Consider the following 23419-nt stretch of genomic DNA (forward strand, 5'->3'; position numbering starts at 1 on the left):
GTAACCTGAGGTACCACTGTACCTGTTTTGCAGATATCCTGGCCACTCTTCTCTTGCTACTGGTCAGGAGCAGAGGCACCGTGTTGCCCCCAAGATTAGGGGGGCTGGCGCATGTTGCACACATGTAATATTGCATGTGTGACATATGTCCTATGACATCACATACGTCCCTGCCGTGCACGGTAAACTGGTGAGAACTAGCATAAGGCCACACCAACCTGTGTGGTATCAGGAGACGCCACCCAGGCAGTTGTAGCCTTCCACTAGGCCATGCTGGTCCCCACAGTGTCAGGAGATACTGCATGGGCCAACGGGACCTTTTGCCAGGTCAGTCCCTCAGCCTCTCTTGACACTGCACAGATCGGTGCAGCCTTCCGTTGATGTTGTGCTGTGCTCAGCTTGGCAGTTCGGTCTCCTCTGCCCCCTCAATATTCGGGGAGGATGACCCCCCCTGCTAAGCAATATTGAGGGGGCTGATGATACCTTCACCCGCTAGAGTTGGTGCATGTGATTGGGAGTGAAGCCAGGGAGATTCCCAAGGGCAGAAAGGGAGGTTTCCTTCCCTGGGTTAGAGGGTTAGAATAGGACTGAAGAGACCCAGGTTCACACACACACAGCAGACCCTCCAAGTGTCCTTATTTTCCAGGAACATCCCTGATTTAGAAAAGGCATCCTGGTTTCTGATTTGATCCTGGAATGTTCCATTTTTCCTTAAGATGTCCCTATTTTCATTGCAGAAATGTTGGAGGGTATGGAATTGTCAGATTCCCAAGCCATCTGAAGGCAATCCTGTATAGGGAAGGTTTTTTTTAAAGTTTAATGTTTTATTATGTTTTTATATATATTGGAAGCTGCCCAGAGTGGGTGGGGCAACCCAATAAGATGTGTGGGGTATAAACAGTAAAATTATTATTATGGAATGGGACGTCCCTTTTTTTAATCAGGGGTATGACATAATCTAGCCACTAGCTATGCTGCTCAAGCGATGTCACTACCCTAACCGTATCCTCCCCTACAAACCCACCAAGGCTCTGGAATCTATGGGGAAAGCCCTTCTCCTGGTCCTGTCATCCCCCACAGGGCCTTCTTAGTGGTGGCCACCCGCAAGCAACTTTGGAACACCCTCCCTCGAGAAAGCAGACTGGCCACCCGCTTGTCATTATTCCGCCAGCAGATGAAGGCTGATGACATGCCTTTGGAAAGGGCTTTTCAATAATGCTATTCTATTTTTACTATCCATGTTTCAATAATAAAAACAATAAAAATAATTTTATTATTTCTATGCCGCCCATCTGCCTGGTTTGCCAAGTAAAATAGATCTGTTTTTATATTGTTTTAATTCTAGTACAGTTTAATTACTTTTTAATAACAATATTTCTAGCTTGTTGCATTTTATCTGTTTTGCTGTGATTTGTTCAAGCCGCCTTGCGTCCTGGTCTGGGGAAAAGCCAGGAGAGAGATGATATAGATAGATGATAGATAGATAGATGGATAGATAGATATCCAACCTCTGTTCAAAAGCCTCCAATGAATCATAGAATTGTAGAATTGGAAGGCTGCCCCGAGGGTCAGGGATCATAGCTCAAGAATACCTGGCCGATGGCTATCTAACCTCTACTTAAATACCTCCAATGCATCTGACTATACTTTGCCCCTTGTCCCATCCTGACAGGCGGAGACTGTACATTGGCAATTACAAGGAGCCAGAATTATGAAATCTACTAGAGAAAAGATCACCCTGAACTTCAGGGGAATCCGATACAAGACTTATGCTAGCACCCTCCAAGCCTTCCCTGGGACCAAACTGAGCCGCCTCACAGGGCCCCAGGAGGCATCCACCGAGTTTGACTATGACCCCAACACTGGAGAGTTCTTCTTCGACAGAGATACTCGTGTTTTTGAAGAGGTGCTGAACTACTGCAGGACCAAGCACCTCCACTGCCCTCAATACATCTGCAAGTCTGTCCTTGAGGAGGAGCTGGCCTTTTGGGAGCTCAGTGAGGCCTCCCTGGCTCCCTGTTGCTGGCAGAGGCTGAACGACATGGAGAGCCAGCAGGAAGACCTCACCCTCTGGGATGACAGCAAAGACGAAGATGACCAGGCTCTCCTGGCCCAGGTGGGAAGGAGGAATAATAGTTGCAGGGCCCAGTGGCAGCCCAGAATTTGGACCCTCTTCGAAAAACCGTTTTCCAGTGGTAGTGCAAAGGTAAGCGCTGGAGCATTTCTTTAAAATGGGAATGGGGAGCCTGTGGTCTTCCACAGAGCGTGGTCATTGGGGTTGATGAGCACTGGACTCCAACAACATCTGGAAGTCCAAACAGGGCTCCCTTTGCTGCTTTAAAACAAGGAGAGAGAGGGGGGGGTCCAATTTGTTAAGGTCATCTTGAATCCCAGCTCTGTCTCCAGCAGCATTAACTACCCCTCCAGTTTGATGTCACCTGTAAAACTGGATAAGCATCCCCTCAATTCCTTCATCCAAGTTGTTTATAAAGATGTTGAACAACAATGAACCCCGGACAGAACCTTGTGTCACCTCACTTCTCCCTTTTTTCCAAGATGATGAGGAACCATTAGTGAACACTCTTTGAGTTCAGTCAGTCAACCAACTGGAAATCCACTTAACAGTTACCTTGTCCAGCCCACATTTTATCAGCTTCTCTGCAAGAGTATCATGTGGAACTTTGTCAAAAGCCTAACTGAAATCAAGATACAATACCTTCACAGCATTCCCCTGATCCACCAAGCTTGTAACTCTATCAAAAAAAGAACTGAGTGTCATATGGCATGACTTGTTTTTGAGAAATCCATGCTGGGTCTTAGTAATCAGAGCATCCTTTTGTAAGTGCTCACAGACCAACCATTTAATTAAGTGTTCTATGACCTTTCCTGCTACCTAAATCAAGCTGACTGGTCAGTAGTTAACTGGATCTTCTCCCCCCCACACCCTTTGAAGATGGGGACAACATTTGCCTGCCTCCAGTATGCAGGAACCTCACCTGTTTTCCAAGAATTCTCAAAAATAATAGGCAAAGGCTTTGGGATTACATCTGTAAGCTCCTTTTGTACCATTGGGTCAGTGCTATTTTTCTAGGAAAAGAGGTGCTGGAACTCACCATAAACGCCTCCCTTGTTCTCTTATAATAGCAATGGTGCCCAACTAAGAGGTGCCAGAGTTCCGGTGAGTTCCAACTGAAAAATATCCTGCCATGTGGAGTTCACGTGCCTATACATTACACAGGCTTATATAGAGGCATCCCCTCCCCTCAGCTTTAAACACACATAGAAATTATGTTTACAGAGAAAACACATGTCTGCATTATCAAAACCAGATGCCTGCTTCATTGAGAAGAACAGGGTACCTTCTCTCTATCAGGCGAGCTCAAGGCTGAGCTTTTTCTACACAAACATTCTTGACACATTCTTCACGCAGCCTGTGTAAGAAGATTCTTCTGACAATATCCTTTCACACACTCTTTTTTTACATCTCTTCACATGTAGGCTACCTATCAAAGCCATGCATGCACCATTAATTCTGAGAGGGAAATAGTAGCTCTCAGTAAATTAAGGACACAAGGATGGTAGATGGAGCAGTTCCTTCTTTTTGGGAATCTGGGGAAGTCTCCTCCAACATAGTGCTCTCCACATATTTTGCACCAACTCCCATCAGACGTAGCCAGCATGACTGAATGAAGTTTGAGCCGATGGGAAAACAGTCACATTGACTGGGGCTGATGGGATTTATAGTAACGCAAGATATCTAGAGGGCACCAGGCTGAGGAAGGCTGATCCACTGTGAAAACAGGGGCTAAATGGGGTTCTGCCACAATGCCACAATTTAGGGGGAAGAGCTCGGTGGTGGAACATCTGCCTTGCCAATGGAAGGTTCCAGGTTTGATCACCAGTGGCACCACAAAGTAGGGTGGGAGGGGAGAACCTTTCTAGAATACTGGAGATCCACTCCCCAATCAGTGTAGACCATACATCAAGGATGGAACAATGCTCCATCCTTGAGAGCCAGTGTGGTGTGGTGATTAAGAACGGTAGTCTCGTAATCTGGGGAACCGGGTTCGTGTCTCTGCTCCTCCACATGCAGCTGCTGGGTGACCTTGGGCCAGTCACACTTCTTTGAAGTCTCTCAGCCCCACTCACCTCACAGAGTGTATGTTGTGGGGGAAGAAGGGAAATGGAGAATGTTAGCCGCTTTGAGACTCCTTAAAGGGAGTGAAAGGTGGGATATCAAATCCAAACTCTTCTTCTTCTTCTTCTTCTGCTCCTATGAAGAAATGTTGCAGTGTCTGGATATTTTTAGTTTAGAAGAAAGTCAAGTAAGAGGTGACATGATAGAAGTTTGCATGGGACAGAGAAAGTGCCCCAAAACATTAGAACTCCTGGACATCCAAGGAAGCTGAATGTTGGAAGATTCAGGACAGATTTAAAAAGTACTTCTTTTCGCAGCACATAGAGCAGGAAACTCACTCCCACAGGAGGCAGTGATAGCCACCAACCTAGATAGCTTTGAAAGAGGATTAGACAAATTCATGGAGAATGGTAAGGCTATCAGTGGCTGTTAGCCCTGGTGAGGCAGCAATGCTTCTGAATATCAGTTGCTGGGAACCATAGGAGGGGAGAAGGCTCTTGTGCTCAGATCCTGCTAGCTGGTTTCCCTTTGGGGCATCTGGTGGCCACTGTGAGGACAGGATGCTGGATTAGATGCTTCATTGGCCTGATCCAGCAGGTGCTTCTTATGTTCTTATGTTCCTGTATTCTAACACAAAGCTCACAAACTAACTTCGTGACACAGCTGAACTTTCTTTCCACAGGTTCTGGCCGCTATCTCCCTGGTCTTCAACATTGGGATTTGCATCCTTTTCATAAAGAAGGCTGATGTAGAAATTGAGTTCTTTGCCTATGGACATGAATACAACAGCACTGACACCGTCCTCAATGAGATTCACAAATACTTCCCTTACCTCATCCCTCTGGAGTTTTTCTGCGTCCTCTGGTTCTTGTTTGAGTTTTCTGTGCGGCTTACGTTTTGCCCAAATAAAAAGAAGTTCCTGACCAGCCCCCTGAACATAGCTGACTTCATCTCCCTCTTTCCAATTTTCATCGAGCTTTGCACACATGGACAAGCCTGGCTGGGTTTTGTCCGTGCACTGTACACCCTCAAGCTCTTGAAGATCCTTAAGCTCATAGAAATCCCTCTAATGTTCCAGGTCCTTTCATACACGTCCAGGTCTATCTTTAGAGAGATCTTCATCTTCATGATCATCTTTATCTTTGAAAGTCTGTTCTTCGGCATCCTCATGTTCTACACAGAGGTCCTTTACCCGGTACCTGAATCATATTTTGAGAGCATTTCATCCTGCATTTGGTGGGCAGTTATCACTTTGACCACTGTTGGTTATGGAGACTCGTACCCTGTCACCGAATTCTCCCAAGTGATAGCAGCCTGTGCGGCACTCTGTGGCGTGCTGACCATAGTCATCCCAATCCCTATCTTTCTGATCAAGTTCAAGGGCTATTATGATGCTGCCGTGATCAAGGAGAGGAGGAAGAGGAAGATGGAACAAGCAGCAATGCTGTCATCCTAAGGACTCCAGAGCACCATGTTGCCAGTTATTCATGGGAAGAGATAACTGGCTTCTAGATAGCTTCCTGCCACACTGCAGATGCTTCAGCTGATTTGATGCAATGTTTAGCTTCCTACCTGAGAATCATATTCCTCTGTGCTGCCAACTGAATTAAGTCACACTCTACCTGTGCTCCCACATTTCCAAAGAGAGAGAGGGCTACCAATGCCCGCTAGCCAAGGTGGCTATGCTCTGCATCCATGGCTGAAGACGTACTTCTGAGTATCAGCTGCTGGAAACCACAGGAAGGGAGAGAGCCCTTGTGCTCATGTCCTGCTTGCTGGTGTTCCAGAGGCATCTGATTGGCCACTGTGAGAACAGGATGCTGGACTAGAAGGGTGGATTGACCAGATCCAGCAGATTCTGCTTATGGTTTTATGTTCTTAAAAGAGGTCTTCCTCCTCAAGCTTCTTGCCTTCAAGCCTTTTTGCCTGGAACATACCTTTGGACTGTGATCATGACTCTTGCTTGCCCACAATGAACATGGATAGATGTTGATCTCTGTTGGCATTCTGGGCTCCATTATTCTTATGAAGTGCGGGGAGATTAATGCTGCCACAACCAACCAAAGGGGAAATGGGCTAGAGTCACCAATAATGTTCTATCTTTATGTATTTTTAGATTGTATAAGCCACTATCATTTTCCAGAAAAACCCTACAACAGCTAACATTGCAACCTAAACACAACTGGTATAATAATACAGTATAAGGGGGAAATGCTGCTACTCCTCACAATGTAATCTTTTACAAGGCTACCTAGATGTTAATCTCATTGAGTCAGGGAAGTTTCCTCCCAATGTGTATAGGACTGGACCCTGAGACTCATGAAATAAAAGTCAACACATTCATATACCAGGCATACAACAAACTATATTACTTACTGGAAACCCAAATGCTGTTCTTGGCAGAGCACAGAGAAGAGAGAGCAAAACCCACCATTTCATGGTTAGTGGCCCTCATCACAACTCGCTGAGACTATGAAAATAAAGCCTCTCATTTCCAAACTGGAAATGAGAAAGGAGCAAACGTAAGGCCTACTTCTGGAAAGGACTAGATCCCACTTCAGTTTGGTGGTCAACTGATATTAAAGGGGTAGCCCTCCCTCACCCAACCCCAAAAGGCACAACTCATAAAAATGACTTGCATTAGATTCTCAGCATTCCTTCTGTTCATAGAAAATAGTAGAAGTATTTGGAAAGCTAAATTCCAGTTTATTTTAAAATTTCATATTAATCAAAAGTTATTGCATGCATACATGCACATTCATACATACATGATCAAAAGGTATTACATAAGGTAAAGGTAAAGGTACCCCTGCCCGTTCGGGCCAGTCTTGACAGACTCTAGGGTTGTGCGCCCATCTCACTTAAGAGGCCGGAGGCCAGCGCTGTCCAGAGACACTTCCGGGTCACGTGGCCAGCGTGACAAGCTGCATCTGGCGAGCCAGCGCAGCACACGGAACGCCGTTTACCTTCCCGCTGGTAAGCGGTCCCTATTTATCTACTTGCACCCGAAGGTGCTTTCGAACTGCTAGGTTGGCAGGCGCTGGGACTGAGCAACAGGAGCGCACCCCGCCGCGGGGATTCGAACCGCCGACCTTTCGATCGGCAAGTCCTAGGCGCTGAGGCTTTAACCCACAGCGCCACCCGCGTCCCATGTATGCATGTACATACTTACATGCATATACATTCATGCGTATTACACACACACACACACATGAATACACACACACACACACACACATTCATATAAGATTATAAAGACTACAGAATCCAGGATCCAGAATGCCTCATATTTTTCTCTCACTTGTTTGCTTGGCTCTCCTCTTTGAATTGGGTGCTTTATGCTGAATGATGGCCTTCAGGGAGCCACCATTGAACCTAATGGCCCTGCAGGCATGTTATAGTACTCCATGAACTGTAGCTTATTGTCAATGGGCACATACACCAGCCACTCTCCTCTCTGCTCCAAAGCAAACCGGAGCATCAGGTGAGTTTCAAAAAACGCATCATCATAGATCAGGTGCATTTCAACCATGGGTCTCAAAAGGGGGGTGGGGGCAATGTGGGATACCAGCCAGTGAAGTGCAAATAATTGCAAATGTTTTCCTGGCAGGTAGCAGGAATGGACACAGTCTACACTTGAAAAAGGAACCACAGTCATAGAAATGTGGAGTTGGAAGCGACTTGCTAGGGTCCTCTAGTCCAACTTACTGAAATACAGGAATCGCAGCTAAAGGATCCCTGACAAACAGCCAATCTCCACTTTAAAACCTCCAAGAAATGAGAGTCCACCACTTTCTGAAGGAATCCATTCCACTGTTGAATTATTCTTACTCTCAGAAAGTTCTGCCTAATGTTGTTGGAATCTCCCTTTTTCATAATGGATGCAGCATTAAGCAAGTCCCACCCCCCCTCCATAAGCGTGCTTAATATAATGTGCACTTTGGCCTTAAGACTTCAAAAAGTGTAGACCCCAAGTCCCCTGGGTTTCTGCTAGGTATTGGCACCTCAGTTTCATAACTACATTGCACTTAAGAGAAGCCTCCTGGCACGAAAAGGAGATTTTTGTATTATTAAATCGTATAATGTATGCTGCATTGTGCTTTCACGCTACAGTTTATTAAAGGTAATTATATTTCTCCATTACAATCAATTTGTGCTTCATGTTTCTCAGGGGCAATATAGGCATCGTTGTTAATTGAATAAACACCGGGAACATGAAGGATTCTTCTGTTTAGTAAAGAACTGCTAAGGAGAGGCATAAGCCACCTCAGGGCCATGATGGATTGGGAGGGAGGATTCAGCTCTTCCTCCCCCTGCCATAGACCTCTCCTAAGCCTGTCTCTATTTGCATTTCAACGGACGCCTCCATTGGCACCAGGAAATCTAGTGTTTTACAGAGGAACAAACCCAGAACTTTAGCTACAGAGTTTTTTGCCCTGGGTGAAGCCTCCAGAGGGGCACCATTGAGGCTCCCAGCCTGTATGTGTGTGTACACAAATGTGTGAGTGTGGGTGCCAAACTGGATCTTTGACCCGGGTGAACTTAAGTCTAGTTTCATTCCTGACAAACCTGACAGAGTCAGCTCCCTGCCCCAACAAACCTACACTCTAAGGGGAAATCTAGAAGCTGCCATGACCCCAGCGTCCAGGAAGACACTGGCTATGTACACACCAGACACTTACAGCACTATGATACCCAGTGCTTTTTTTCTTTAAAAAAATGTTTAGGGGTAGGTACTCTCATTTTGACTCAAGAAAATCACAATTTTATAGTTCAAATCGGGGGAAATAAATATAGTAAATGGACAAAAGTACAAAGATTCACAAAATGTTTAGGGGTGTGCGTACCCCTGTGTATCCCCAGAAAAAAGCACTGATGATACCACTTAAAGCACTCCTGTCCCCCCTCCTCACAGAGCCAAATTCTGGGAGCTATAGTTTGTGAAGGGTGCTGAGAGTTGTTAGGAGACCCCCTCTTCCCCTCACAAAGCTACAATTCCAAGGGTTCCCTGGGAAGGGATTGACTGTTGCACTCTGAGAGTTCTTATGTGGTTATTTATTTATTCATTTATTTAAAATATCTGTATGTTGCTGTGTCATTCAAAAACAACTATCAGAGTGATTTACAACAAGAAAAACATAAAACACTACAATGAAAACCATAAAAACGTTAAAAACAGACAACAATTAACCATTGTGGAAGAATGCCTTATTACTTGCCTGTATAGGCCTGGCAGAATAGGGATGTTTCCAGCAGACATTTAATAGCTGAAACAGAAGGCACTTGCTCAATCTCCAGTAGCAGAGAGTTCCACAGGACTGGTCCAATGATATTATTTCTCGCTGTTGTCAAATGAGTCTGCTGACTTGGGGAATGACCATCGGCGCTCCTGCAATCTCAGCGATTGAGCTGGATTATAAGGATTCAGGTGGTCCCTGAGATTCCCTGGACCTAAGTTGTTCAGTTGTGTAAATGAATGCAAGGACCTTGAACCTGGATTGGTAGGAGGTGGACAGCCAGTGCAGCTGTTTCAAAGATGGCGTCAATTATCCTCAACCTGAAGCTCCCATCAGCAATCTGGCTGCAGCATTCTGCCCCAGCTGGAGCTTCCGAACCAGGCCCAAGGGCAGCCCCACATAGAACTCATTGCAGTAATCCAGCTTTGAGGTTACCAATGCATGTCCTACAGTGGTTGGGCTGTCCCTGTCCACAAACAGCTGTATTTGGCAAACCAGACAAGGCTGGCAAAAGGCTCTCCTAGCCACAGAGGACACCGGGGCCTCTAGTGACAAAGATGTATGCAGGACATGGGCACTAGCTTGCCCCCCCCCCAATGTTTGGGGGGTGAGGAGGCTGAATGCAGAGATGCGGCTTCTGTGGCCGGCTTCTCCTCCTGCAGTTACTGGGGAATGAGCCCCCAGCTTGTCCTGGTGACACCTCCTTCTCCTTCTCAGAGCAATGTCGGGAGGAGTCAGGGCCTCCTTCCCTGGCAGCCACAGGAGGAAGAGGTGGAGAAACTGATGGTGCACACAGCGCTCAGAGTTTGGGATGCTTGGCTTGGGCTGCTTGTGACACATGACACATAGCATGTGTGTGATGTCACATATACGTGCGATGCATGCACCAAGTGTCGTGTGTGTGAATGATGTCACACATGCAACACTGGCTTCCCCAATTGGCTTGCAAGCTAGCCCATGTGTTGCATTTGCTCCTTCTGAGGGAGGCAACCCTATCCAGAACAGGCAACTTACCAATTTCCCCCTTGCATGTTCAGACCTTTAAACCCCACCCTAAATAAATTCACACAAATTTTGGTTTGGATTTTTGGCAGAATTTAGGCCACAACTTTATTGATTACAGCAAGTGAATGGTTGCATAGGCTCTGGCTCGGCTAGTTCCCCGCACTGTTGCAGGTAGCACTGACCCAAGGCACCAGCATAGGTCAGCCAAGGGTGAACACCTGGATAAGCGGAAAGCCGGGAACAGGCTATCTCCGCCACCCAAATGCCCCCCTGGACTCAGGCACGGGCACAACCCTCTCTTAGGGGTTGACCAAACCATCAACCAAACCTTTAACGGAATACCCTTCACATAGGGATGGTGAGTGCATTCTCCCATCCCTATCACCTGAACCAGAGCCTATCCACCACATGAGCACCCGCACTCGCCGCCAACCACTCACACCTGTAGCCATTCCCTTAACCCCTCTGACACGGAGGTCAGCCAAAAATTAATTCCCAGTCACAGACAGATGAACCCTGTCAAGCCTGTAAAGGGACGCAACACGGAAGGTAATGCCTGAGTGACGGATCACCGTCCCTGCCCAAGGCCAGAACCTTTTTTGGCCACCATGCTCTGGACACTCATCTGGGCCCTCTCGGTGGCAGCTGGGCATTGGCTACCTTGCCACACATCACTGCCATCAGTGACCAAATATTGAGTCCAATAAGAGCCACCTTCAACTCTTCAAGTAATGAAATCCCCTCTATACAAGATTGGATCCAAAAGCTGACACAATATGCCTAATTAGATGGTTTATCAGAAAAAATAAAGAATAAATCAAAACTGGAATTTGTTTCAAAATGGGTGGTTTTCAAATAATGTTTGAAAAATAAATATAGTAGTTTAAATTCTGTTGCAGCATTTGAGGAACTTCAGTAATAGTTGCAAGGTAGATATAACAAATTAGATATATTAAGAAAAAGTTTAATTATGATAAAAGTGTGTATTGGCAATAAGTAATATGAAATTGGCGAAACCTGCCAATGCAGGGGAAATTCCTTCACGGTTCTGAATACAGTAACCATCTTATGACCGCAACAGCACCCGCTGATCTGGAACACAAAATATTAGCCTGGAAAGAAAAGAATCATTAATTTGAAGACCGCTGACCTAGGATGAAATTATGGAGGCAAGAAATTATTAATTTGAGGGAGGGTGGGTGGGTGGGTGATCCTGGAAGAGGCTTGGACAACAAGGTCAGCCTCTTTTCTTTGGCCTTAGCCCCACCCCCGGCCGGCCATCCATTGTCCTCCCTGGCCTAGGGTAGGTCAAAGGCCGGCCCAAGCAGGTGGGTGGCACCCGCCCAGGTGAGCCCCGCTTGGTGATGCAAACCCTGCCCACCCATGGGGAGGGCGGAAATTGCAGACACATGTGCTAAACCCTGTCTGTGGTGCCTACCCCTTTGCCCCAAATGATGAGACAAGACACCAGAATTGGTGTTCAAATTGGCCACAACTTTATTGAGCTTCAGAAGTGGGAAACTTGGCACAGGCCTTGGCAGGTAACCCTCTCATCCCACCTGGCTGAGGATATGCAGGCAGATGAGGTCCAGTGAGAGGGGACTGCAAAGTGCAAACTTACACAGCATGCCCTTCCACCGACCTCGTTCTGGGAGTTTGACCTACATGCCGCTACTCTAGGGCCAGGGACTCCCGGTTTTTGCCCTTTAACGGGCCCTGCAAGCGCCGCCGCATGGGGAGGGAGCATGAATGCATCCTCCCCGACTTGATGTTAGACTAAAGGATACCTTGCCAAGGCCTAAAACTGCCACCCATGGCCTGGCCCTAAGGGTCTTGCCACCAAGTCCCACAACTGAGGACCAATCAAACCCTGCAGTCTACCCAGTCCCTAAGGACTTGTCACAAGTTGCGCAGCCAGAGGTCATTACCTAGTGGGGTCAGGTGCACTCCATCCTCCCGGAATAGTTCAGCCTTATCTGCCCTGATGGTGGGATGTGGGATAGAGAACCCGCCAATTTGCCACATGGTATTGCGCATGGCCGTTGATTTTTCCACAGCATAATTGATGTGAGAGGGATTGGAAACCCCCCTCCAGTGCAGACAGGGTAGGAGATTGGACCGGCCAATGGTCATTGTCAGGTACAAGGCATGCAGGCTTTTTATATCTGCCCTTGCTGCAAGGGTCAGGGCAATGCCTTTTTGTTCCACTAGATCGTTCTCTCCCACATGTAAAATCAAGACTCTCGGAGGGCCATGCGCCACCGCAGCACTACGCAACATGGGCATCAAGCTCCGCCAACGTATGCCCCACTGGGCAATCCAATAAATGCGTACCTTGGGGAGGATGTTAAGGTTACAGCCCCCATTGTACGACCGTGCATAATCTGTCGCCCAATGCACAATGCTGTGCCCTACAACCCAGATCTTCATGGTGGGCAAACCTATAAGAAAATTCAATTGCAAGTGATAAGGTGGAGGAGCCAGAATGAATATAGCTTTTGTAGGCTGCCAAGCACCAGCGCCCCAGTATCTTGATGTAGGTGGGGTCCCAACCCTCGACTGCCGCTGAAGTGGCACCCCCGGTATGGAAGGAGTGCCCAGAATATTCCTGGGGACTAACGCCACAGGCCGCTATGACTCTGTGTAAGACTGCTGTGAATTGAGATCGCGTCAAACGGCGCATGTTTGAATGAATAAAGAAAGGGCCCTTGCACTGAGGCCGGACCCTGAAGAAGCGGCGTGTGTCCTGATATGGGCAGGGGCCCTCCTGTTCTGTCGGAGACAGTGCCAGCATGACCCCTTTCAGCAATTGGTCAGTTTTTGAGGACCGAATCCTGACATTCAGTGTATCCCCAGAGAATTTAATGTCGGTGTCTGCCAGCCCTGATTGAGGGGACCCAGCCAAACACTCCCCAATGCACATGGCACCAAAAATGCTAGGGAGAATGCAGCCCGAAAGAGACGCGTTTCGAAATTTGACCAGCAGATCTCTGGTAGTTTTTTCCAAATTAGATTGAGTGTGTCGATAGTGATAGGCTTCCTGCCATCTTGACATGGGGGAATGACTCACCACCACTCAGTCAGCAGCTTCTTGATGTGGAAGCTGTCACAGGGGTCTGGCCAACGAAGGAATTTACAAATGAATTAGAGAACCGCCCTGTATAGCATTAAAGTTTTATGGCAAGGCCCTTGCGCTTTAGGAGCACCATGAATTGAAGCACCTTCTCCTCGGAAGCGCGATGTGTTTTGGTGCCACGAAAACGCCCGAAGGTGTTCCAGGCCCTGGAATAAGAACATCTAGTGGAGGGTGCTAATAATGACAATACTCCTTGGTTTACTTCTTACTTCCAATCTCCCACAGATTGTCTGGGAAGGCGTCCGAGGTCTGGGCTGCCTCTGGTGCCAGCTCACGGAAACGCTCCATCTGGAAATGAGACAGTGCATCAGCAATGTTATTGTTAAGGCCAGGTATGAAATGGGCAGCGAAGGAAACATTGTGCCGCAGGCACTCCAGCACAAACAGGCGCAGCACCCTTATGACCCTCATGGACTTTGCTGACTGCCTAGATATAACTCTTACCACCGCTTGATCGTCGGACCAGAAACAGACCCTGGAATTTGAGAAGAGGTTTCCCCAGATGCGAATGGCGACTAGAATAGGGAAAAACTCCAGAAAGGTTAGATCCCGAGTGATGCCTGCTGCATGCCAAGAAGATGGCCATGGCTGGGCACACCAATGGCCCCTGAAGAACACGCCAAAGCAAAGTGGCCAGAAGCATCAGAATAGACCTGGAATTCCACCCCAGGGTTAAGGCTCTTTTGCCAAAATGAGACCCCATTATAATCCTGCAAGAATGCAAGCCAAATCTTCAGAGCATCCTTCATCTGCTTTGTCACCCCAATGTGATGGTGAGGGGCTATGTCTCCGGCCATGAGCCGTGCCAGACGGGCACAAAAGGCATGGCCTGGCGCAACTACCCTACATGCAAAAATAGGGATTGCACCTGGCGAAGGGTGGTCTTTTTAACTCCGAGCGACGCCTCCAGCAGCAGCGCTTTCAAGGATTCCAGCATGGTCTCTGTGGGAGGTGCGATTGAAGCTCAACAACTTTAATCCTAAAAAAACTCAACAACTTTGGTCAGCCCCCACGGTCCTTTACTTCATCAAATCTGGTCCTCTTCATCAAATCTGGTCCCTAAATCACCCTTCATTATGCTCAGATCTAGATGTTGGTTATGTATAAGAGAAAAGACACATTCTGGTGAACATTCTGCTATATATTCCCATCAGAAACCCAAGGCACCCCAGATGGCCAGTTTCAAAACCTTGGCTGTGAAAATACCCTCATTTGCCCATCATCTTCTTCACCAGGAGGAAGAAGTTAACCAGAGAGAGGCGGCCAAGTTGAGCAGAAAAGGCAAGAACAAAACAATTTGTTCTTGCTTCATTTCCTCACCATCCCTCCAGCCCCCTGCCGCCTTGTTGCACAACAAATCTGCTTTGAATTGAGCCAAGAGAGTTTGAACTCTGACCATTTCCAAGAGGCCAGAGCTCTTTCAGGAACTGTGGGTGGCAAGGGAGTTACTGGCTTATTTATAAATGGTCCACTAAATAATAGCTGGTTGTTGCTGATAGGAAGGTATGTTGGGGGAGCAGAGCGGAGGGTGTGCATTACACACACTCAAATAGCTTTTCTGTTGGATTGGCTGGCTTTGCTTCTTGGCATCTGACATCTCCAGGCTTGGAACTGGGCCCCTAGAGGCATCATGTTTTGCAGACAGCTCACTCAGTCCTTTTGCTGCCTGCTTATTCTTCCCCATTCTTCCTCTCTCTCCACCCACCACTGCATCAGGACTGTGGAGGTAAGGACTGGCGCTGTAGCTTTTTCTCTGGGATTCTTCGTGTGTGTGTGTGTGTGTGTGTGTGTGTGTGTAGTATGGTGCAATGGGGGCTTTTAGTAGACAACAGAAGGGGTTGGTGATGACACTCAAGTTCTGGGTTTGGAGGGCATGAAGAGACAGGCAGGCAGAAATGACAGGCACGATTTGGTGGTGGCACCTCCTGAGGGCTGCCATCTAGCTTTGCCATTGCACGTACTTCTTTTCATGCACCAGGGGATGCACTCAGACATACTGTGTCTTCCCTGCTCAGGAAGGAGGAATATATTGTTACATGCTACCCCAAACTCTGAGCCTCCAGGGGTTCCTGTGATTATGTAGGTTTGGTTTCCTTGGAATGAAAGTAAGCAGAGACTGTGGTGTCTTTTGGATGTATTGTATTATTTAGTCAGATATACAACCTGAGCATTTGATAGAGGGGCTCACAGCATTAGCACCCCAACAGATCTTACTTCTCTATTAGCTGCAGCTTTGGATCCAGCATGGAGCAAGCATATCTCTGTGTCTCCAGCTTCCAGCTCAGCTCTCACACACTACACTGGCCCTTGTTCTCTTACCTAGCAGATAAGTGAGGGGCGTGGAGGAGGAGGACACCATCACCTGATTGTAGTTCTTGCAACCCAGCTCATTCTTTTGGGAAGTTGACGAGGACATACTTAGTGGCCAACTAAGGTCCATCTTTTGGTGTGCAATTCTGCATAACGTAGACCAGAATACTTTTGAATAAATATGAATGGAACTAGATGGATTTTTGAGGTGCATTTAACAGTTGAGCAGCTGTTCTCGGAAAAGGGTCAAACATATTCTGCTTAAATCAGTGGCTCCCAAATTTGATGATACTGCCCCCTGGGGGTGGGTGGGATTAGTTAGAGAGGTGCTAAGAGGCAAAGGGGTGGCAGGAGGTCGAAGGCAAGCCTTTCTGAGCATGTTAATCACTTGTTTATGATTGACACGCTAGAGTCTGAAACAAAGCACCTTTCTCACTTTATATTTAAAGTTTAACTGCTCTTATCCCTCTCAAGGGGACACGGGTGGTTCTGTAGTGTAAACCACTGAGCCTTGGGCTTGCCGATCGGAAGGTCGGTGGTTCGAATCCCCTTGACGGAGTGAGCTCCCGTTGCTCAGTCCCTGCTCCTGCCCACCTAGCAGTTCTAAAGTGCAAGTAGATAAATAGGTACCGCTCTAGTAGGAAGGTAAATGGCGTTTCCATGCACTGCTCTGGTTTCACCAGAAGTGGCTTAGTCATGCTGGCCACATGACCCGGAAAAACTGTCTGTGGACAAACGCCAGCTCCCTCAGCCAGTAAAAGCAAGATGAGCGCTGCAACCCCAGAGTCATTCACGACTGGATTTAACTGTCAGGGGTCCTTTAGCTTTATCCCTCTCAAAGCTATGTATTTTAGTCCTGTTTGTATTTTTTTTAATTCTAAGTTTTCACAACTGTTGGTAATGCTTATTGATTTTCTTATACATTGATTAGGTGAAGGTTTGTGCATGTTTGGTAAGTGTGGGTAGGTAGATTTTCCTGAGAAATATTTTTCATGCAATATTTTTCAAAGTATGTTCCTTTTTTTAGCTGAAATATTAGATCAGAACATTATTTGTGTGCATCAGTGACACGCACTCATACCTACAAATTAGTGTTTTGTGGGGAACATAGCTATAGATTGAATTTTGATTAAAAGTGTGATTAAATATGAATTTTATTGCACTATTTTCTTCTTCAGTAGATCATGCAAACTGTTCTTCTGAAAAATTCTTTTTATGAGTTTATGGAGGCATGGGGCAGTGGCCCAAAAAAGTTTGGCAACTACTAGCCTAAGTAGTTTCTGTTAAATTGTGCCAGGCTGGTCTCTGATAGTGCATTGCTACACAATATTAGTGGAAACATTTTGGTTTTTCTCTAACCTGTACAGTAGCAGCCCCTAGATCACCAGCAACAACTAGCAGAAGAGAGAGAGAGAGAGAGAGAGAGAGAGAGAGTGTGTGTGTGTGTGTGTGTGTGTTTGCAAAGTTCTCTCAGGGTCACCAAGAGGTGTGGAAGCCAATATAAATTGCCAGGGCCCTACAGTGTGGAAGTGAACTCAACTATCTTGCATGTGTTTTTGTCTTCCTTGATAGTATCATTGTTGTTGTTTTTTAATATCCATTGTAAAACTGGTGAATTTCAAAGAAAATAATAGTGATATACAGCATTTTGCCAGTTATTGGCCAATAGAGACTTTAACGGACTACTGAATTTCCTCGTGCAAAAACAGCTTTCAGACTCTCTGCCTTGCTCAGGAAGAAGGTCCTCTCTGCACGCCAGGTCTGCAATGCTCCCAGGAGATATTGTGAGATCTCAAGGATCCATCCAAATTCCCATGAGATCTCATAGGCCTTGGTTCCCATTTAACTTTTATTGTTCTTGTTGTTACTGTTTTCAAGCATGAAGTTATAAGAAAAAAACTGCTCCTTTTCCTTCATGGGGTACCCAAGAGCCATATAGAGTCCTTATGTAGGTTCTCTATCAGTAGCAGAAAACAACAGAGGCCAACCAGAGAATATTGAGAAGCAAAGCAGCTCGCAAGCCTGATCTTTATTAAACTGTTGCAACAGGGTCCTCACACACACACCCCACGCAGGAGGGAGGAGGAACCCAGAACAATGGTGAACAAGCCCTTATACAGTGGTACCTTGGGTTACAAATGCTTCAGGTTACAAACACTTCAGGTTACAAACTCTGCTAACCCAGGAGTAGTACCTCAGGTTGAGAACTTTGTCCCTGGATGAGAACGGAAATCATACACCAGCAGCATGTTAGCAGCAGGAGGCTCCATTAGTGAAAGCACACCTCAGGTTAAGAACGGTTTCAGTTAAGAACGGACCTCTGGAATGAATGAAGTTCGTAATGTGAGGTACCACTGTAGACTTTTGAAAATGCCACCCTTTTCTGTCTGGCAGGAACCCTGTTAATGGGTTTCCCTGGACAGCCTGGCCATTCTTTTGTGATGACACTTAATTCTTGATTTCAGGTCACAGGCTCTCCCTATTCATACCCAAATGTGCCCTTAAGGCAGGATTTGTGGGCACATGCCCTAAATCCTGTCTGTGGTGCCTACCCCTTTGCCCCAAATGATGAGACAAGACACCAGAATATGGGTTCAAATTGGCCACAACTTTATTGAGCTTCAGAAGTGGGAAACTTGGCACAGGCCTTGGCAGGTAACCCTCTCAGCCCGCCTGGCTGAGGATATGCAGGCAGATGAGGTCCAGTGAGAGGGGATTGCAAAGCGCAAACTTACACAGCATGCCCTTCCACCGACCTCGTTCCGGGAGTTTGACCTACATGCCACTGCTCTAGGGCCAGGGACTCCTGTTTTTTTCCCTTTAACGGGCCCTGCGAGCACCGCTGCATGGGGAAGGAGCATGAATGCACCCCCACCCGACTTGATGTTAGACTAAAAGATACCCTTCCAAGGCCTAAAAGTTGTGACGAAATGCCACAGAGAAGGCAAAACCTGCCAATGCATGGAAAATTCCTTCCCGGTTCTGAATACAGCAACCTTCTTACAACCGCAGCAGCGCCCACTGACCTGGAACGCACAATATTAGCCTGTAAGGAAAAGAATCATTAACTTGAAGACCGCTGATCTAGGATGAATATTGAGGCAAGAAATTATTAATTTGAGGGAGGGTGGGTGGGTGATCCTGGAAGGAAGAACAACAAAAGTGGCTTGGACAACGGGGTCAGCCTCTTTTCTTTCGCCTTAGGCCACCCCTGGCCGGCCATCCCTTGTCCTCCCTGGCCAAGGGTGGGTCAAAGGCCAGCAGCTGGCCCCGCCCCACCCTGCCGCCACAAAGAACAGCAGGCCACCCCTGCGGCCTAGCCGGGGCCCGTGCCACCCGCTCAGGCCAGTGGATGGCAGCAGCAGAGAGCCATGCCCCCCCCCCCCCGCTGCAAAAAACCAAGCATGCTACCCCTGCAGAAAGAAAGAAAGAAAGAAAGAAAGAAAGAAAGAAGGCTGCAAAATGTGGCCTAGCCTGGCGGAGGGGCCAAGCCCCCCCCCCCCAGTCCAAGCAAAATGCAAAGAAGCCGGTTACTTACCTCAGTCCGGCCATCTTGACACGCTCCTGATGATCTTGATCCTGGAAGGAAGAACAGCGAAAGAGGCTTGGACAACGGGGTCAGCTTCTTTTCTTTGGCCTTAGGCCCACCCCCAGCCGGCTGGCCATTGTCCTCCCTGGCTGAGGGTGGGTGAAGGGCTGGCCCAGGTGAGCCCTGCCCGGTGGGCTTTTCCCATTTCTATTCAAATATTTGAGGTCACTGAAAGAGTCAAAATGGCTTTAAGGATGTTTTCCTGTACTGTTTCAGACATGTGATTTATATATTTATGTATGAGTTTGCCTGGTACATTTATGAACATTTATTTTATATCTTAGACCTTATAATTCTCCTAACAATGACAAATACAACATGCATTTAACTTGCATTCAGCTTGCAGGATTTCAGCTTGTCTCGCTTCACTTTCATGTGGCTGGAACCGTGCAAATTAAACATCCATAAGATGCATTCGTGCTGTAAAGATATTTAGCTGGTCCACCCTTTGCTGAGGAGCCACCTCAAAAACTCCCCCGCCCCACAAGGGCAAGAACCCTGAGTTCTCTGGTAAGTTATTGCATTGTTATGAGTTTGCACAGTACGAGATATTCTAAATTCCTGGGTCCAATAAGTTAGAATTAATCAGTTTGGGGAGTTAAACTATGCCAAGCACTGAACACCTGGGTTCAATGCATACATTAAAAATGCAAGGCAGGCCAGCCTGGTAACCTCTTGCTGAGTGTGGGTAGTAGGGGAACAAAGCCTGAGAAAGGGGCAAAGTGCTGGCTCCACCCCACCCCACCCCAGCCAACTGTCTTGGTAGCCAATCAGAGAGAGGCTCCAGCACTCTGGTGGAATTCTGAGGAACTGCATCACCAGACTCTGGTCTGGCTCTGCTGTACGTCACAAGGGAAGCAACAGAACCTCTTGGGAGTGTATTGCTGGGAGCCTCTCCATCGTAGATTCTGGTTGCAAATATGTGTAAATAAACCATATATCATAAAGACACCACCGTCTCGACTGTGCCTTGTTATTATTTATTATATTTATGGGTTTTCCCAGCCACTCTGGGTGGCTTCCAACACATATAAAAATAAAATAAAACACATATAAAAATAAAAACACCAAGCATTACCCTGGGTAAGGGCTTGGAACCTCTGGAATCTTGCACTGCTGCAGAGACTGGGGTGGCTTGTAGCAGTATTCAAAACTGTAATTTCGTTGACTAAGCCCCTTTCTGAATCTTCCCAGGTTGTTGCAAGAAGCCAGTTGGACCACCATCAGAGAGATGGAGGTCTCCGCCGGAAAGGTCATTCTGAACGTTGGAGGCATGCGCTATGAAACATACCTTAGCACCCTGCAGGCTTTCCCAGGGACCAAACTGTGGAGCCTCACAGAGCCCCAGGCCAACACAAAACATGACCATGACCCTAGCACCCAGGAGTTCTTCTTTGATCGGAGTGGCCGGCTGTTTGGGCAGGTGCTGAACTACTACAGCACAAAGCAACTCCATTGCCCTGCAGGTGTCTGTGAATCTGCCTTTGAGGAAGAGCTGGATTTCTGGGGGCTCACAGGCACCCAGCTGGCCCCCTGTTGCTGGAGAGGGCCCCAAGAGGAGGTGCCCGACACTGGGATTGTCGACGAGCAAGACAACGACCAGGGTCTCCTGATCCAGGAAGAAAGAAGGAGTGGCTATCAGTATGCCCGGTGGCGGGCCAAATTGTGGGATCTCTTTGAAAAGCCCTATTCCTCTAAACGTGCAATGGTAAGGAATGTGCTTGATAAGTCTCAGACTTGGCTCTGTGACTTGCCAGGGGAAGGTGGAGAGAGGGGCTAAGGGGACTGGTCAAGTATTGGGAATGTAAAACCCAACTCTGCAAATCAACTTGGTGCTGTATATACCAAACTTCCTCTAAGGCAGCAATTCCTCCCACCACCACCTGGACTCCACAAACTCCGTAAACTCTAGCACCTGCCAGCCTATAACAAGCATTATTCAGAATAGCATTATATAATAAATTGTGCAGAATACGTTACACTACCAGATGCCTCTGAGAAACTTGCTATCAGGATCTGAGCACAAGTGCCCTCCCCAGAAACTAGTATTCAGAAGCATAACTGCTGCCAACTGTGGAGGCAGAGCTTAGCTATCATGGCTGCTAGCCATTGACAACCTTGTTCTCCACGATTTTGTCCAGTCCTCTTCTAAAGCCATCTGTGTTGGCCTCCTAAAGTACCGAGTTCCATATCTGCTGCTTCAAAAAGAACTTTCTTTTATTGGTGTTCATGTGGGCTCTTCTATAGCCAAAGGGGCAGAATCTAATACGTGAATGTAGGAAAAGTTAACAAACGCGTGAGAGCAGGTGGCACCTTTGTTATATGTCTTCCCGTGCCTAGCAAAACCCTTCCTCTTTAACCAGACATTTGGCCTCTGAATATCTGTGGCCTCTTAGATGGGATGTTCCATTGCATTACTTTAATGTATTCTTTTAACGTGTGTTTTTTAAAAATGCATCTATGTAGGTTTTAATTAGTTAGTTAGTTTGTGAGTTGCCTTTGGCAACAAAAAGTTACCAATAAATTTAATAAATACAGTGTGTGCATATATATAATATTTAGTTATAGTTAGTTATATAAATATAAACCAATGGGCCCATTTTCCTATGTTCACCCTTCCTTTATCTTTGCAGGGTTTGGCAGTTGTTTCTCTGCTGTTCACCATTGCCATCATCATCATCCTCTGTGAGAAGTCCAAGGGGTTCATAAAAAACATCACCCCAAACCATACTAGAGAGAGCCACCACCACCATTACTACCATCACTTCTTTCCCTCTGCCTATTCCTACGAAGTGGCCCCCTACCTCCTCCACCTTGAGCTTTTCTTCATCCTCTGCTTCACGACTGAGTTCTTCGTACGGATCATGTGCTGCCCAGATTTGAAGAAATTCCTGAAGAACCCTCTGAACATCGCTGATCTCCTCTCCCTGTTCCCAGTTTACATTGAGCTGTCCTTGGCCAGACCTTCACAGGAGCCACACCCTCAGGAGCCACATCCTCTGGTCCAGTGGCTGGGTCTGTGCCGCATTATTTACATCATTAAACTCCTGAAGGTATTGAGGCTGGTGGAGACACCTCTGATGCTGAGGGTGCTGCCTTGCATGTTCAAATCCATCCTGAGAGAGATACTCATCTTCTTGTTGATTTTTGCTTCTGAAGTCCTTTTCTTTGGCACCCTCTGCTTTTATGGGGAGCTGCTGAGTACCAACTTTAAAATAGGGTTTGGTGACATTGGCGAGGCCTTCTGGTGGGCGGTCATCACTTTGACCACTGTAGGGTATGGAGAACTTGTCCCTGTCAGTGTCACCGGCCAAGCGATAGCAGCTTGCACTGCACTCTGTGGTGTGCTGACCATCGTTGTCCCAGTCCCGATCTTTCTGTTCAGTTTCAAGGGCTGTTATGATGCTGCTGTGATCAAGGAGAGGAGGAAGAGGAAAGCAATGGAAGCAGTGACGCTGTTGTCCTGAGGACTCCTGAGCATCACATCCCCAGTTTTCTGTAGGAAGAGAAAAAAAGGCTTCCAAATAGCTCCCTGGCACATCACAGAAGCTTTTCAAGAAAGCATTTTATTGAAGTAAAAATAAATCAATCAATCAATTCAACAAAAATAATAGAAGTACAAAAAAGCAGCACAGTATATTCAGGAGAGACTTAATTGTAGGTTGGTGGGGTATTTAAGACCACCACCAGTTTCATGTTGCCCTGAGAAGAGGCAGTCCTGTGTGTCTGTATTTTTTGTACATAAGATAAAATCCCACCCAACAGCCCATGATTTTTCTGGATCCTCCAAGCCTTTGGCAACACGTGATTTATCAGTTTTTGCAGCTAGTGATAAATTCGACATATTTTTATACCAAAGTGAAAGTCTCAAGCTTTGCAACTTTTTCCATTTGGAGACAATTGAGGTTCTGGCAGCTGCCAGCATCCATGTCAAAAGTCCACAAGAGCTGGGTTTTTTCTGCTGATCATCCCATAGTTGTAGGTTGTATGCTGCTTAGAGATTT

At 46.9% G+C, this 23419-nt stretch overlaps 2 protein-coding genes and 1 long non-coding RNA gene across 4 annotated transcripts in view; 2 read left to right on the forward strand and 1 right to left on the reverse strand.

Moving 5' to 3' along the window:
- LOC310669768 overlaps positions 1 to 23419 on the forward strand; it is a 571559-nt gene that overhangs the window by 544976 nt on the left and 3164 nt on the right. The window lies entirely within an intron of this gene.
- On the forward strand, positions 1664 to 23000 carry LOC310669913 (uncharacterized protein). The gene is made up of 5 exons (XM_083424376.1): positions 1664 to 2206; positions 4821 to 5591; positions 15070 to 15242; positions 20610 to 21123; positions 22049 to 23000. Exons 1-5 carry the CDS (start codon positions 1712 to 1714, stop codon positions 22880 to 22882), a joined length of 2787 nt encoding a protein of 928 aa, XP_083280502.1. The 5' UTR covers positions 1664 to 1711; the 3' UTR covers positions 22883 to 23000.
- Positions 7306 to 23419, reverse strand: part of LOC310669596 (uncharacterized protein) — a 38148-nt gene continuing 22034 nt past the window's right edge. The window contains exons 4-10 of one of the 2 annotated variants that reach the window (XM_083423964.1): positions 19365 to 19405; positions 15836 to 15972; positions 14385 to 14456; positions 13726 to 13804; positions 12715 to 12821; positions 11398 to 11492; positions 7306 to 9405 (exon numbers count right to left, since the gene is read on the reverse strand). In XM_083423964.1, coding sequence (XP_083280090.1) covers positions 11421 to 11492; positions 12715 to 12821; positions 13726 to 13804; positions 14385 to 14453 — 327 coding nt within the window. In that variant the 5' untranslated portion in view covers positions 14454 to 14456; positions 15836 to 15972; positions 19365 to 19405 and the 3' untranslated portion in view covers positions 7306 to 9405; positions 11398 to 11420. Of the gene's footprint in view, positions 9406 to 11397; positions 11493 to 12714; positions 12822 to 13725; positions 13805 to 14384; positions 14457 to 15835; positions 15973 to 17821; positions 18873 to 19364; positions 19922 to 23419 lie in introns of those variants that run through there. The other variant, XR_014507238.1, reaches the window with a different exon arrangement.

The sequence above is a fragment of the Podarcis tiliguerta genome, assembly GCF_965153285.1.
Source record: "Podarcis tiliguerta genome assembly, chromosome: Z".
Lineage (NCBI taxonomy): Eukaryota > Metazoa > Chordata > Lepidosauria > Squamata > Lacertidae > Podarcis > Podarcis tiliguerta.

Excerpts from the sequence above, each read along its gene's own strand:
- LOC310669913 (XM_083424376.1), top strand. The coding sequence starts at position 1,712 with ATGAAATCTACTAGAGAAAAGATCACCCTGAACTTCAGGGGAATCCGA. Across the intron at positions 2,207-4,820 it reads TTTCCAGTGGTAGTGCAAAG|GTTCTGGCCGCTATCTCCCT; the intron begins GTAAGCGCTGGA and ends TTCTTTCCACAG. Across the intron at positions 15,243-20,609 it reads ACTGCATCAGGACTGTGGAG|GTTGTTGCAAGAAGCCAGTT; the intron begins GTAAGGACTGGC and ends GAATCTTCCCAG.